At 45.4% G+C, this 14,974-nt stretch overlaps 2 protein-coding genes across 2 annotated transcripts in view; both read right to left on the bottom strand.

Moving 5' to 3' along the window:
* LOC123164213 (disease resistance protein RPM1) overlaps positions 1-9,042 on the bottom strand; it is a gene marked incomplete in the record, with an annotated part of 60,098 nt that extends 51,056 nt beyond the window's left edge. The window contains 2 exon segments of the mRNA XM_044581627.1: positions 5,035-7,588; positions 8,766-9,042. Of these exon segments, the coding sequence (XP_044437562.1) occupies positions 5,035-7,519 (2,485 nt within the window).
* A 3,441-nt stretch (positions 9,043-12,483) lies between these two features.
* Positions 12,484-14,501, bottom strand: LOC123169099 (cytosolic sulfotransferase 5-like). The gene is made up of 2 exons (XM_044586944.1): positions 13,987-14,501; positions 12,484-13,147 (listed from the first exon to the last, which is right to left on the bottom strand). The coding sequence occupies exons 1-2, from the start codon at positions 14,499-14,501 to the stop codon at positions 12,649-12,651; spliced, it is 1,014 nt and encodes a 337-aa protein (XP_044442879.1). The 3' UTR covers positions 12,484-12,648.
* Positions 14,502-14,974: the final 473 nt, after the last annotated feature.

The following is a 14,974-nucleotide window of genomic DNA, read 5'->3' as shown; positions in this document are numbered from 1 at the left end:
GGCCGCAGTGGCCGGCGCCGGCCCTCGCCGCGTCACCCACGCCACCCGGGTCCTCGCCGCCACCGCCCTAGCAGCCACCGCACCCCGGGGCCACAACGACGTTGGTCGGGCCGCTGCAGCCCTCGCTGCAGCTACAGCCAGCCCCCGCCACCGCCCCTATGTGGCCACAATGGCCGGCCGCGGCCATCGCCACGCCCGCCGCCTCCGCCGTTTCCAGGCAGCAGCAGCTGCCGCTGCCGGCGCCTCCGCCGCCCAGCACCGGGCTGACTACAACCGCACTGGCGGGCGTGCCGATTCAGCAAGTGCGGTTCCCGCCCTCGCCGTCCCAGCTTCTGGCCTGGTTGGCCGGGACGTCACCACCGCTAGTCTACACCATGGCCGCAGACCAGCCGGCGGCCTCCCTGTCGTACGACGGGCCCTCCGGCTCCGCGGGTTTCCACGCTGGCTTCGACGGGCCACAGCTTTCCTGCGGACCACCTGTGCACACCGGACCAACGCCATCCTCTTCGCTGCTCCGTACCGCCGAGCCGTACACTCACGGCGGTCATGCTCAGACACTGCCGCGCTTCGCCAAGCTCGCCTTCGCCACCTACGACGGTGCCGATGACCCCCTCAACTGGCTCAACCAGTGCGAGCAGTTCTTCCGGGGGCAACGGACGCTCGCGTCGGACCGCACCTGGCTCGTCCCTTATCACCTCCGCGGCGCGGCACAGACGTGGTACTACGCCCTCGAGCAGGACGAGGGCGGCATGCCCCCATGGGAGCGTTTTCGCGAGTTCTGCCTCCTTCGATTCGGACTGCCGATACGTGGGAGCCGGCTGGCGGAGTTGGGCCTCCTTCCCTTTAGCTCTACGGTGCAGGACTACACCGACCGCTTTGAGGCCCTGGCGTGCCACGCGTCCGGCGTGATGGCTCACCAGCGGGCCGAACTCTTCATCGGCGGTCTGCCAGATCATATCCGTGTGGACGTCGAGCTGTAGGGACCCCAGGACCTCCAGACGGCCATGTACTACGCCCGCGCGTTCGAGCGCCGCGCGGTGGCCATCCAGCAGACATCACCGTACCGGGCTGCTGGGCCGCCACCCTGGCCGGATGTTCCCGCGCAGGGTCGGCCTGCTCAGGCTTCCGCGGCACCCCTTGCCGCGACCGCGGGGCGCCCGTTCCGCCGGCCCACCTCAGCCGAGCTACTCGAGCGTCGCCGCCGAGGGTTGTGCTTCAACTGCGATGAGACCTACATGCCCGGCCACGTCTGCCCCCGACTCTTCTACCTGGAGGCTGCAGACTACATTAAGCAGGACGCCGTCGCCGCGGGGCTCGGTGACCTGGCCGCCCCAGCTGTCGCGGAGGTGTTTGACGCTGGTTGATCACCTCGAGGAGTTCAGCAAGTCCTTCCCCGTCTTACAGCTCGAGGACGAGCTGTTTGTGCAGGCGGGGAGAAGTGTTATGACCGGCATATTAGGGGCTTAGCCCAGTGGGCTGTGGCCCAAGTTATCTTATCGTTATTAGGCGCTTAGCCCAATTATCTTATCGTTATTAGGGTCGTTTGCTTAGGAGTCAAGTAAACCTCTCTATATAAGGAGAGGAGATGTATCAATCTAATCAAGCAAGAAACAATCAGTATTTGCTCGGCTTCCCTTAGGGAGCCGGGAGACCTAACCCTAGCCGCCTCTTGCGCCGCCGCCGCCTCTTCTCCACCACGCAAGGACGGCGCCCAGCCGCCGGCCGCCGCGCCCTCGACCTCGTCTTCCTCCATCTTTCCCCTACAATCTCCGCCCTAAAACCGGCAGAACCCTAGCTCCTAACAGAGTCACGGCTTGGTGAGAGTAGAGAATGCAAGCTAGTCCTGTTGAAGCTCCAAGTCAAGTCTTCTCGTGGTGGCTGAGGCTCAATTATTTTCCCACAGCTGCATTATTTGATACCACTGTGACTGTGTGCACATCCAACAACGTTTCATGGACCCCATGCATTGGAGTCACTGTGATGGCATATGTCTTTGTGCTGGCAGTTCGTACTGCGGCGATACGATACTCCTTCCGTCTCATAATGTAAGATATTTTTTGTCACTACACTAGTGTCAAAAAACGTACATAGTAATAGATTAAAGCCTACAACAGCCCAAGTGCGACCAAGTGAAGTGCTCATGCCATGTGTCACCATTGGACGTTTCTTTGCACATCAATCAATCCGAAGGAACAGCTATATTTACCAGCACAAATACCTGTCCATCTCTATCCACATGAACTCTTTTCGTCTATTACTAAGGATCGACAGCTCTCAGTTCTCCGCCTCTTTTCAATAATTCTAGCTGCCAAACACCTGCAATAACTAACAATTATGGTGAAAATTTCAGTTTAGTATGTACTCACACTTGTCTGAGCCAAATTCAGTTAATTTCGAGGGACTGAAACTCACTGTTGATTTGCCACAACACAAGCAGATTGTTTACTTGAGAATTTGGACTGGAAAGCTCATTGGTGCTGACCCAGGATATATATGATTGCTGGCAACCTGAGAGGAATAACAGAAGGGTTTCAATATTTTCCCTCCGACCCTAAACCTCGCAGTTCTGATGAAACTACTTGGAAATTGCTGTTTCTCGGGTGGCCACGTAGTTCTGATGGAGCCAAAGAGAGGCTTATCTCCACAAATCTCTAGGAAGATACGGATCCACTCATCGGGTCCAACTTCCATCCACAGAATTGGCAATTCTCCATCCACATCCTTCTCGTGAAAGCAACGCCTGAAATAATTGGGTGCACACATTCCATTGGATAGGGTTGGCTAAACAGGCAAGATCAAGTCAATGATGTCCTTCTTGTGGCTGAATTTTTTTTTATCTTGCTGTATCTCTCGACTCTGGTGTCCGCGCAGTTCCAGTCGACCCAAACAGAACCATTACAAATATTGTCAGAAAGTATTTCGAGTCAGCTTCTATTGCAACTCCAGTATATATCCTTCTGTGTGGCCATAGTGAAGATACAACTTGTCTATTTTTGTTCAGAATTTTCGTACTTGAGCTAACTTTGAACCATAGTTTTAAATAGCCCGCTATAGCACGCTATAGCGTTTACAAAAGGTCTTGCGCTAAGAGACTTTGGTCCAAACAAATGAGCAAACATTTTAAATAGCGCGCTATAGCTCCGCTATAGCACGCTATAGCATTTGAAAGAGGTCCGCCGCTAAGATGTTTAGCGCGCTATTTAAAACTATGCTTTGAACTAAACAATAAATGTACAGAAAAACCACTTACCGGTGGTTGCCCCAACAAAGGGGTGATAATAGTGTGGTTGCTACAACAGGCCCCAGCAGAATTTTATATGGGTTCAGCTTTGCTCTCTGGATCTATATATTTTGCAGGTCAGTGTCCTTAATTACATTAAAATTGTAGGTAAATCTTCAGAAACAACTATTTTAGGGTTGGTTCTATCTGAAACCAATCTGAAATTTTGTAATGGGATTCAGTTTTTCTGTCTGAATCTAGATATTCTGCAGGTCAGTGTCATTATTAAGTACTCCCTCCGTCCCACAATATAAGAACGTTCTTATATTATGCGACGGAGGGAGTAGCTTATAGCTCTAGATAAATCTATGGGAACAGAGATTTTTCTTTAATCAGTACATAAAACAATGCTAATTGCTGGTTCTTGACTGGGAGCTTGAGGAATATGCAAAGAGGTAAACAATATCAGGACGTACACAACTAGGAACAAGAGCAAAGCGGCATACTGTTGCTAACTAAATACAGTATGTTTTGTGATGAGATCATTAACCAGCTAGCGCTTGAGATCTAATGATACATGCATGTCCTGCGATCTAACGAAACAATAAGCACCAAGGGACAGTTTAAAGAAACCAATCTTACATAAATCGGGCTGCTGAATGCATTGTCTGTGAAGCATAACATGGTTTGGTACAGCTTGAACTGCAACCCCCCATATCATCTAGGAGTAGAAAGTAATTTGATTACATCAGCTCACCCATCGCCTCCTCCGTGTGTTCACGATTTTAAAAAGGAAAATCTTAAGGACATGTATAAACATGCCGCGTGCTTTCCAAAACATTTTCACTGCATATTTCTCAAGAAAACAAGGAACGTAATCCAAGAAAGAAACAACATTCACAGATGTCCAAAATAAGAGATATAAAACGGGACACAACAAGGCTAGCAATAAAACAGACATGCAACAACCATAGTGACAATAAAAATGAATGCCCGAGCAATAACTAAGAATCGCAAACTAAGTCTTTTATTTAACAGACACAGCTGGAATATGCTCAGAACAAGAATGCACACGAAATAGCAGTATACAGTTCAAACAAGTAATGTGAAAATTAGTCTGAATATGAAAACAGCACTCGCCTTTAGCCACAACCAGAACAAACCAATACGAAAGATTGTCACACTTGACAAGGGAAAGCACACCATGGCACGAACAGTGGCGGAGGTGGAACAAGCAACAAATGGTGCGTCTTGAATAAAAGCAGAGGAAACCCGGAAAGTATGCACAATCAGCAGCAGCACGAGCGTACACTAACACTGGAATCGGATACTCCTTTTTCCTTGATCTACAATAATGAACTCCATAGCGAAGCATCTTCGTTTCCGCCGGTGACCTACATAACCAACATCAGATCACATCAACACATTGTAGAAGATAATAAGAGGCAAGGGAGAAAGAAAGTAGTGGTACACTGGTACTAGTTGGCAAATTAGAAGCTACTGCTTACTTATGTACACACACATTTCCAAACCAGTCTGGGCATTTCAATATCGGAGAGAATACACCGCATGGGCCCCTTGAATTGCAGAACACTCGCGCAACAATGTCAAGAAGTCATTGGTGATTTCCTGGAAGACCAGACGCTGGAGGGGCATGAGAAACTCAATGCCAGGTGGGACCTCCATCATACCGCTGAGGTTGGCTAAGACTAATCTTTCCAGGCTCGCCATGGCACCTTTATGTATCTCTAGCCGATTCAGATTAGGCATGTCTCTTAGAACGAGAATCTTTAGCTTGGGAAACCACCCTGTGCGAAATGTCAGCTGCTCTCCGTTGTAGGCTCTAGTGAATTGTAGACGCGTCAAATTTGACAACCGAGAAAGGGATGGCAGGGGGTCTTCTCTCAATTGTGATAAAGATAGATTCAATACATGCAAGTTCTGCCCCCCAACAGCTTGGAAGAGAGGAGACTCGTCGAAAGCCCCTTCCGCTAGTCGTCCTCTCAAATACAGCTTTTGCAGGCTTGGCAGGTAGACATTCAACAAGAGAACCTCGTTCTCAGCACTTGCATTCACATCTAGGCAGGACAAATAGCGCATCCGAACTAGAGACTCACCGATGCGGCCACAGTAGTTTCCTTTCACATTCCATAACCTCAAACTTCTCACTTGTGTCAGCTCCCATAAATGTCTAACAGACTCATCTTGTGCTTCCAATGCTTGTAATGTCTGTAGGTTTGTTAGATTTCCAAGACCTTTGGGGATACACATACCACTGCAACATTGAATCTCTCTCCAATCTGGGTCAATTGTTTTCTCAGCAAATAAGTGCCTAAGCTTCTTCAGTTTCCCGATCCCACTAGGCAACTCATGTATGTCAGATCCATGAAGGTCCAGTGTCAACAAATTTGAAAGCTTCTCAACAGACTTCGGGAGCACCTTCACTTTTGTATCACGTAAACACAAATGGCGGAGATTAAAAAGATCACCAATAGCATCTGGAAGCTTCTCGATAGGTAGACCACTTAATTCTAGCACTGCCATATATCTTGATTTCTTACATAGCAGAGGAAGTAGAGTGAATGATGGCATGCAGCCATCCAGTATAATGACAGTTCGAAGGTGGTGCATGCTAGAAAATGACTGGTGAATATCCTTCTTCACTCTATGCATTACCAATCGACGTCCATCCATCTGTAGAGAACCCCCACACTTATCCTCGTATATAACACCAAAACAGTTCTTCTGGCACAAGTCAACTGCCAATTCACGTAAGATGTCATGCATTCTGAATCTTTTCATCCTACCAAAATTATTCCTTTCAACAAGTTGCAGCATGTTTCTATCAATCAACTCCTTCAGATAGCCTTCTGCCACTTCTTCTAATGTGCTATCACCCCTTCCCTCGATGAACCCCTCTGCTATCCATAACCGTACAAGTTGTTTCCTTTTGAGAAGATAGTCTTCTGGAAATAAGCTGCAGTACAGGAAACAACTTTTCAAGTGTGTTGGAAGGTAGATGAAGCTCAGATGCAAAACATTCCTTATGTGATCAAACCTTGAATTGTTATTTAGCTCCCAACTCAATTGATCATTAATTCTTCTCCATTCTTCCACTGTTTTCTCGCGCACACACAAAAGGCTACCAACTAATACAATAACAAGGGGCAAGCCTTTGCATTTGTTAACTATTTGTTCGGACAAAGGCTTCAACTCCACAGGACATTCATGATCAGTATCTCTTGGAAAGGCTTTTTTACAAAAGAGATCACATGCCTTATCTTCTGGTAAAGGTGCTAGTGTTAAGATGTGTCCTGGAGAGGCAAGTGCAGCAACATGGCCTTCCCTTGTTGTCATTATAATTCTACTACCTTTATCATTATTAGTAAGCACCCTAGACAAGTCATCAAATGTTTCTGGAGTCCAAACATCATCCAATATGATCAAATACTTTTGTTGCTCCAGAAAACTCTTCATTGTCTCTTCAAGGCATGTGATGTCCATAGCTGGAGTTTTAGATAGAACACTGACATTATCTTTGAAAAGTTCCTTGCTTATATTCTTCAAGACATCTTCTCTAGAATAAGTTTGGGAGACGGAGATCCAGGCGTGGCACTGAAATTTCTCCCTTGCCTTCTTGTACACATTTGCAGCTAAAGCAGTTTTACCAAGACCTCCCATTCCAAGCAGGGCTATTACAGAGTGTCCAAAATCATCGCCTGCCAACCACTGCTCAAGTTTTTCTCTGTTTTTATCAACCCCCACTAGATCTTCTTCGTCAAGGGAACGTGAAATTTTTGCTAGATCTTGGGACCTCTTGACGATGTAATTAGTGCTGCCACTATCCCCGTTGTTTATCATGGGAACCCAACGGGTTTTTGTCTCTGACAGGTGAGTAAGGTCTTTCTCTATTTCTTTCACCTTGACAGCTATCTGGTTCATAGAAAGCAGAGAACTTTGTTTTCTGAACCCCTTTTTGAGGTAAAAGCAAGACCCTGTATCATGTTTCTGTCCTACTAGATACAAGTACTCATCCACCATGTCCTCCATCACATGTGCTACTTTCCGTACCTCCTCCAACCAGCCGTCATATACTTGACTGTTGCAGTTTCGAATGTCCATGTGACATAGAACATCATGCATTATGCGAAGCTCCCTTGCAACACGACCCATACTGCCCTGTAGCTCCAATAGTTGTGTCTTGTACTTTGCAAAGTGCACGCTGACATGGTCTGCCGCTCTACTTGCCAAGGCGATTCCGATCTTTTTAATGGCTAGAAGAATCACAATCTCCGCCATTACTTTCTGAGAATTGCTAATGTCTCACTGTTTGATGGTGGCCTCTTCTCAATATTGTCAGAATGAGCACTGGAAAATGGAATAAGTGATGTATTAGTTAAACTGTTAGTCCACTCAGCTAGCAGTAAGCACCTACCGAAAGACTTGAAAACTCTCCAACCACAATGGTAAAGTACAAAGTTCAGAACACTTGTGACTGCTATAGCCAACTGTGTCAATTAAGTGGTATTAACTGATAAGAACAAGTGGCCCTGAACCAAACTGAACATACATACTCTGCTTCTGTGTAAGGGTATCAGAGGATAGAAAAATACCCCAAATTTTCCTAAATGTCGATCTAATTGCATCCCAGATGTATGGAGAAACAGATAGGCAGTGTTGTTGATTAAGCTACAAGAAGATGTATCCACGATCAAGAAAATGAATAAGAAAACAAAGCTATAATGTATCCGAGTAATCAGGAGACATCAATATATTATTGCCGTAACAAAAAGAAGGCTTCTTGTTCATATGTGACTGCTGTAGCCAACTGTGTCAATTATTTGTTATTAACTGATAAGAAAAGTGGCCCTCGACCAAACTGAACATGCATACTCTGCTGCCGTATAAGGGTATCAGAGGGTCGAAAAATGACCCTAACTTTCCCAAATATCGATCTAATTGCATCCCAGATGTATGGAGAAACAGATAGGCAGTGCTGTTGATTAAGCAGCAAGCAGATGTATCCGCGGTCAAGAAAATGAATAAGAAAACAAAGTTATAATGTCATAGGAGTCATCAGGAAACATGAATATATATATATATTATTGCCGTAATTAAAAGAAGGTGTCATGTTCACTTCAGGAGATCCTCACATAACAAGAATGTTGACTCCCTACATTGTCGCAACTTCTATGCAAGAGCATATGCCACCATTAACAAGATTATCAACAACTACACTGCAGATTAATTCCAGATATTTTGTGAAAACAATGAAGAACAGGGAATAGGGAATATCAATATATTACTGCCGTAATAAAGGAGGAATGCATAACTAATACAGTATATTACTGCAGACTAAATCACGCAAATGTCTTTTAATTTAGCTGCTAGGCACAACAGAATCTGTATAGGCAGTGCCACACTTCACATCCGTCAGTAGATCCAAGCATCAGATCAAATCAGACAATTTCAAGATGGCAATGCTTAATTGATGATTGAGCTCATGATACAGAGAATAAATCATACTTGCTGCAGGTTGGCTTACCTCGTCGTCGCCGCCGGGGGTCTACTTCGCGGCGGCCACGGCGAGCAAGGGGGAACTTGGCCGGGGCGCCGGGCAGGGAGGCACTGCCGCCTCGCTTACCGCGGGGTGGGGGCGGGAGGGGCGTGAGGTTGGCCGGAGACGAAGACCCTAACCCTCGCCGGCGGCAAAGTCATATCCTTCCATCTCCGCTCCCAACTTGTGGCCAGGACAGATGGCGTCGCTGCAAGAGTGAAGTCGATCGTCGACCCACGCTTGGCTACACAAATCTAATCTTGGCACACGTACAGATACTGAGTTAGCATTATAATAAACGCATGACATTAACAAAGTCATCACAAACACCTCATATGGACGGGAATGTTTCGTAGAAAAAGAAGCCTCTAAAATAATAACTCAAACCGCAGTTGAATTTATTTTCTCTACACTTTGTATATATTTAAATAGATTATTTTTTTAATTTAACTACCAAGCAGTAAAACATCTTTATTTTCTATTTTTGCTAGAAGCAGTCAAATTTTTACATACCTGACGTATAACCGAGGATTGCGAAACCCTTCTAGGATAGAAATGTCTTGTGGTTAAACTAAGAAACACCCCGTGTCGACTCGCCGAGGCAACTCGGGGTGACTCTAACCTAGTGTTGTCCCTCACATTTCCTGTCCTTCTCCACTACCGACGGCGGCGGGGAGGGTCCCTCTCAACGCCCTCTTTCTTTCTTGGTCGTCAGGCAGATCTATCTCTCATTTGTCGCCGTCAGGGTGACCTTTCTCTAACCTCTCCGGGAGGGTTGGTTGGGATGCAGGGCATGGAAAACGAGATGTTTTTCATCCCTCCGTCGGTGGGCGATGGTCGTTTTTTCTTGTTTTTTTTTATAAAAGGAGGATTACAACCTCTACATGTAGGCGATGCATGCAGCCATTTTATGAATTATTCACAAAGACCTTGCAAAGCAGTACATCGGGTAGTCTGAAGTCATTATCTTAGCAACATATGCCGCTACTCCTATCCAGTTGATCAAGGGGTGCTGATAGTCCGAGCGTAATACCAAACATACATCACACAAATTCCTAACATCTAAAGCCATCGGCCCCAACCAAGCCACATATAGGGTCTTGGGCACAAACCGGTCTGAAACACTCTCATGAGTCGTCGCCGCTGTCTTCCACCAATCCATCTTCAGAGCAAGCACTGATGTAACAATCTTGTCAGGCCTGCCGTCGACGCCGCCACGGCGCCAAAACAGCAGCACCGCCCTGTGCTCGTCCATCCAAACACATCTGCCGTCGAGATTCAGCTGCACCATGCCGTCAATACTCGTCGTCGTCGACGCAGTAGATCCAACGCCGCTCCTCCCCCAACAGCTACACCGTCGCCGCTGCTGGTGCTGCGACGCAGATCTCACCACCCACAGTAACTCTTCCCCGAACACCCAAGCCTTCCAAGACGGCGCCTCCACGGTGTGTGATGGTGGTGACGTAAGTTTGCATGGTCGTGTGCTTTTCTTTTCTTCCGAGCATCCCAATCAAGAATTTCATTGAACTTTGCCACTCTGGAAAATTACTCCAAAGAATTTTTTAGTGTAATTTTGTAAACCCTCCGTCTTCTGCAGCTAAGTCTGTCTGTGAGTGTTCGCTAGCTGGATCAAGTTCCTGTATAAGAATGTGTAAGAATGTTTTGAAATATCCTGGGGAAACTTGTATTTGTGATTGGAGTATGGTGTCTTGTACTCAATTTCAGATTTTACTGCAGTGATGTGTTGGACTATGTATCTGCTTGTCCGCCCTCTCTGTGTGTGCCTGAAACCTGGACCGATAACGGATTAGTGGAACTGTTAATTCCAATGTCTTTTGAATTTTGGTCTTTGGGTGTTGAAGCAGATATGATTTTGGGGTTACATTACTGTGCCTTTTCTTTTGCGAATATACATTTTTAGGAGTCAAACCGCCTGTTTGTGAATTGATTTTCATTGTGAATTTGGAACCTCGCTATCTTTTGCATAGGATTCCCAGCCTTTGGATCTAGGATGGATGGTGAATAGGAGTGGCTAAGTCAGCACCTGCTTAATATACTCAGTCTTGGTGCTGATGATGCACTTCACTTGTCCATCTTATACAATTATACGAATCTGGGCATAGATCTCGAAAATTCTGCCCTGGTGTACTCTACAGCTTACCTTAGCTGATGGAAGCTGCAAACAACAGGCGTGACAGAGCACAATGTACACAGCTGAGCTGGGCAGTAATGAATCACAAGCAAAGATTTTTTGAAAAGAAACGAGTACCTAAGCATTACTTCTGAATCACAAGCCAAGTCTTTTATTGAACAGCCACAACTGAAATAGGCACACGTGAATCAAAGCACATAGTTCAAACAGGAAATTCTCAGCTGGCACACGCGAATACAAAGTACGTATATAGTTCAAATAGCAGGAAATGCAACAAAAAAGTCTGAAAATGGAAACACGACTCAACTCTGTATTACAATGTAAATAAGGCTAAATCAAATAGTACGTACGTAAGAAGTCTTGTTTAAAAGCACACAAGCTGCAGCAGGAGGACGTCTCATATAAGTCCAAAAGGAGGTTTCTGAAGTTTCATCTATACTGTACATATGTATTTGGCTTTATATAAATGAAATAAATGAGAATTATAAATATTTTTTAATTCATGAATACTTATCAGTGGCACTGACAGGAAAAGAAACACCGTACATTACCTTCATACATTATTAAGTAGCAATGTTCATAAGATTGGACTCCGGTAGTACCTTACACATTATCGGCATCCAGAGCCAACGCCACTATCAACATACAGTTTGCGGCATCGGCCACCGACACTGGTGATAATGCCTTATCACAGGCGTTATACTACCGGCGTCGGCGTTTTGTGCCGGAGATGTTGCTTTTCCAACGCCCCTACTAGGCTTTTTCCTACTAGTGGATGGTGGCCATCGCCACAACATTGGATTTCTTCGGTACTGGTCCATCAATCTTCAGTAATCTACGGATTTCTTCGGTACTACTCCTTGAATATTTAGTGATCTGTGATTTAGGTACTAGTCGATTTATGTACTAGTGGATTTGAGTATTGATTTATTTAGGTACTAGTCGATTTTAGTTGTGCTAGTCCATCAATCTTCAATGTTCTGTGGATTTCTTCGGTAATACTCCTTCAATCTTCAGTTTTCTGTTGATTTAGGTACTAGTCGATCTTGGTACTAGTGGATTTGAGTACTAATTGATTTAGGTACCAGTCGAATTTTGTACTAGTCCATCAAGGCATGTCCAGTTAGATTATGGAGCAGCTGCCGTATTTCATATCATCTATTGGAGCACTATTGTTTTATTTTACATCATCTATTTAAGTTGAATGTTTTTTGTAATGTAAAAAATTACATTTGGTGATGTAAATTTTATTCTAACTACCTTTTGGTTATGTATTATACATCATCTGTTGAAGATGCTCTAAGAGCACACTAGTTGAAACCACATTGTCGACATACAAGGGAAACCCTATGGGCAAATGAGATGCCTACCGCGGACTTCCTGGTCCACCGAAAGTCGAGACACAATTGTATTTTCGAAAATGATGTGCAGATTTCAAAAGTAAATGATGTTGGAAGTAAACAGTAATGTAGCGCGCACATATAACTAACCAAAATCACACTGCAATGCATACGTAATGATTAATATGTGGATAGTTTTGAGCAGCTGGACGATGTAAGAGACTACAATAGTGCAAAGAACAAATTATTCATTGTGTAATCAACATAGAAAGCATAACAGTAGGAACACCGCCATTGCGGAAGACAAGAGGCAGCTAGCATATCCTCTCGATGCTTTATTTTAAATCAGTAAAATTCACCATGTGACGGAGAAAAAGCATCACGGCAGAGTGAAGCCTGATCCTTTGAAGTTCTCCTCGAATATCGCATCTAGACATTTAGCCATCTCAAGTGTCAAATGGTTCACCCAATCTCCCACCACCCCCTTCCTGAAATAGGAGTCATATGGGAACTTCAAGAACACCCCCTGGGAGCCTTTCTTGTTGGCCTCTAGATTTTTTAGATGCTCCAAGCTACAAAGCTCAACTATCTCTGCAACAGCACCGGCCTCCTCCTCTGTGTCGGAGAATGGCCTCCCGAGGAATTGAGCTAGCTTCCTGACTTTGTCAACCGGATCCTGACGCATCTGCTCATAGGTCAAGAAAAGCACCCTGTTTGGCTCTGCATTGCTTACCCTCCAGTATCCAAGGATGTGATCCCAGACAGGCCCGGCAAAACATGTGCCGTCACAGACCGTCTCGAACACCTCTTGGAGTGATATGTCAGGTCGAGCACGGTTGGCAAAGTGCCACATCGAGACAACCATGTCCTTCTGATCCCTGCCAATCAGCGACTGATTAAAAATTCACAGATCTCAAACACATGGGACGTTTAACAAAATAGATTTCTCACCAAGATATGTTAACTGAAAGTTTTACTACTAGTATAAAACTCAATGTATCTTATGCAACCTGTAACATCTGTATCAAAAATTCAAAATATAAGAAGTTTTTTTGCATTTTAAGTGCAAGCAAAAAATGTCTATAAAAAGTTATACAGGTACAGGGAGAAGCAAACAAATCTTCTAGGGAGGAAATATGCATTTTTTTCCATAAAAACTTTGTGCTCTGTTCATCGACTATCATGGTAGTACATAAGCACCAGAAATAATATAAATCATACAAAAGGGGCATACATACTACTCCTAATTTGTAAAATACATTGGCGCCTAGTCAAAAAGATGAAATAAGAATATTATACTATTTGTAACAACAAATATATCCACATAATATATTTTTTGCCATTTTAAATAACAGAAGAAAATTTTGTTGAAGATTATGCTAATATCTAATTAAGAAGCCATCTATCTGAATAGAACGGAAGAATGAGTATAAAAGAGATCATGTGGATTACATATTTTTTACAAACGTCCTTTCAAATAGAGATGCACTTTGCAAAATTTTACTTAATCCTCTCCCAGCTTTTAGATGGAGATTCGAGTCATATCCTCACTTCTTGTAAAGTCATATGCTAACATGCATGAGAGAAATAACAAGAAATAGCGGATGACGGAAAGACACGACTGCCGCTGTTCTTGTTGTTAGATGTGACCTCCTTGGGTCAGGGCTTGTTGAACGGATCATGTAAAACTGTACTATTGTAACATCAACAACATTACCTGCATATGTAGACAATTTTGCAGTCGGATCCACGAGAGATAGACGCCGGCAGCACCGAGAGAGGCATGTGCGTGCACATGAGCCTCGGCGAGGGCAGCTTGTCCAGCACTGCCTCACGGCCGATGGCGAAGAGCCTGTCCAAGAGAATCACACAGTCGTGCGGGTTGAGGCGGCGGAGCGGGTGGGCGGGGCTTGTCGGCGGGTATGCGGTGCGGGCCATGGTGGCGAATATCAGAGCCTTGAGCCAAGTGGTGCCGCACTTGGGAAAGCTCGCAAGAACCACGTCGCCGGGGCGCGTTGAGAAGCTGCGCTGCATGGCCATGATGCCTGGTACCCAGTCCTCCAGCACCCACACGCCCTGATAGCAGCGCAACTTGAGCTTGCTGGCAGGGTTCAACGGCAGGGACGCCACGGCAGCGGCATACTCGGTAGGTGGGCGCACTGGGATGGTGCCGTCGTCGGCGTCCTTGAACGCCACGGGGACCTGGAGACCAGCCGTTTCGCTACCAGCCATTTTGCTGAATGGGTTGATGAGGCTAGCTACCGGCAGCAAACATCGTTTTATAGCTCCTCAACCACACCTAGCAACCCCGATTCTGAGACTCACGTAGGGGATAGCTAGCTAATTAGGGGGTGTTTGGTTCAGGGACTTTTTAGTCCCAGAGACTAGAAAAAGTCTTTAAAAAGTCCCTAGGAACCAAACGGGAGGGACTAGAAAAAGACTCTACTAGAGAGTCTTTTTTGATTAGTCCCTGAGACTAGAAAAAGTCCTAGGACTTCTGAACCAAACACCCCCTTAGCCTTAAAGGCTGGAATCAATCTCGCAGAATCATTTTATTTAATACTGCATTGGCAGGGTCTTGAACTCAAGACCTCTTGCCTCAGATACCATATTGAATTCATGCTTCTGCCAACTTATTCAGAAGTGCGAACTGATGGAGGAAGACACGCAATATATTTCAACAATAGCTGCCTGGTGAAGAACCT

The sequence above is a fragment of the Triticum aestivum genome, chromosome 7D (genome assembly GCF_018294505.1).
Source record: "Triticum aestivum cultivar Chinese Spring chromosome 7D, IWGSC CS RefSeq v2.1, whole genome shotgun sequence".
NCBI classification, from domain to species: Eukaryota; Viridiplantae; Streptophyta; class Magnoliopsida; order Poales; family Poaceae; genus Triticum; species Triticum aestivum.
The sequence above is the reverse complement of the archived record's forward strand: the minus strand, read 5'-3'. Positions and strand labels throughout refer to the sequence as shown.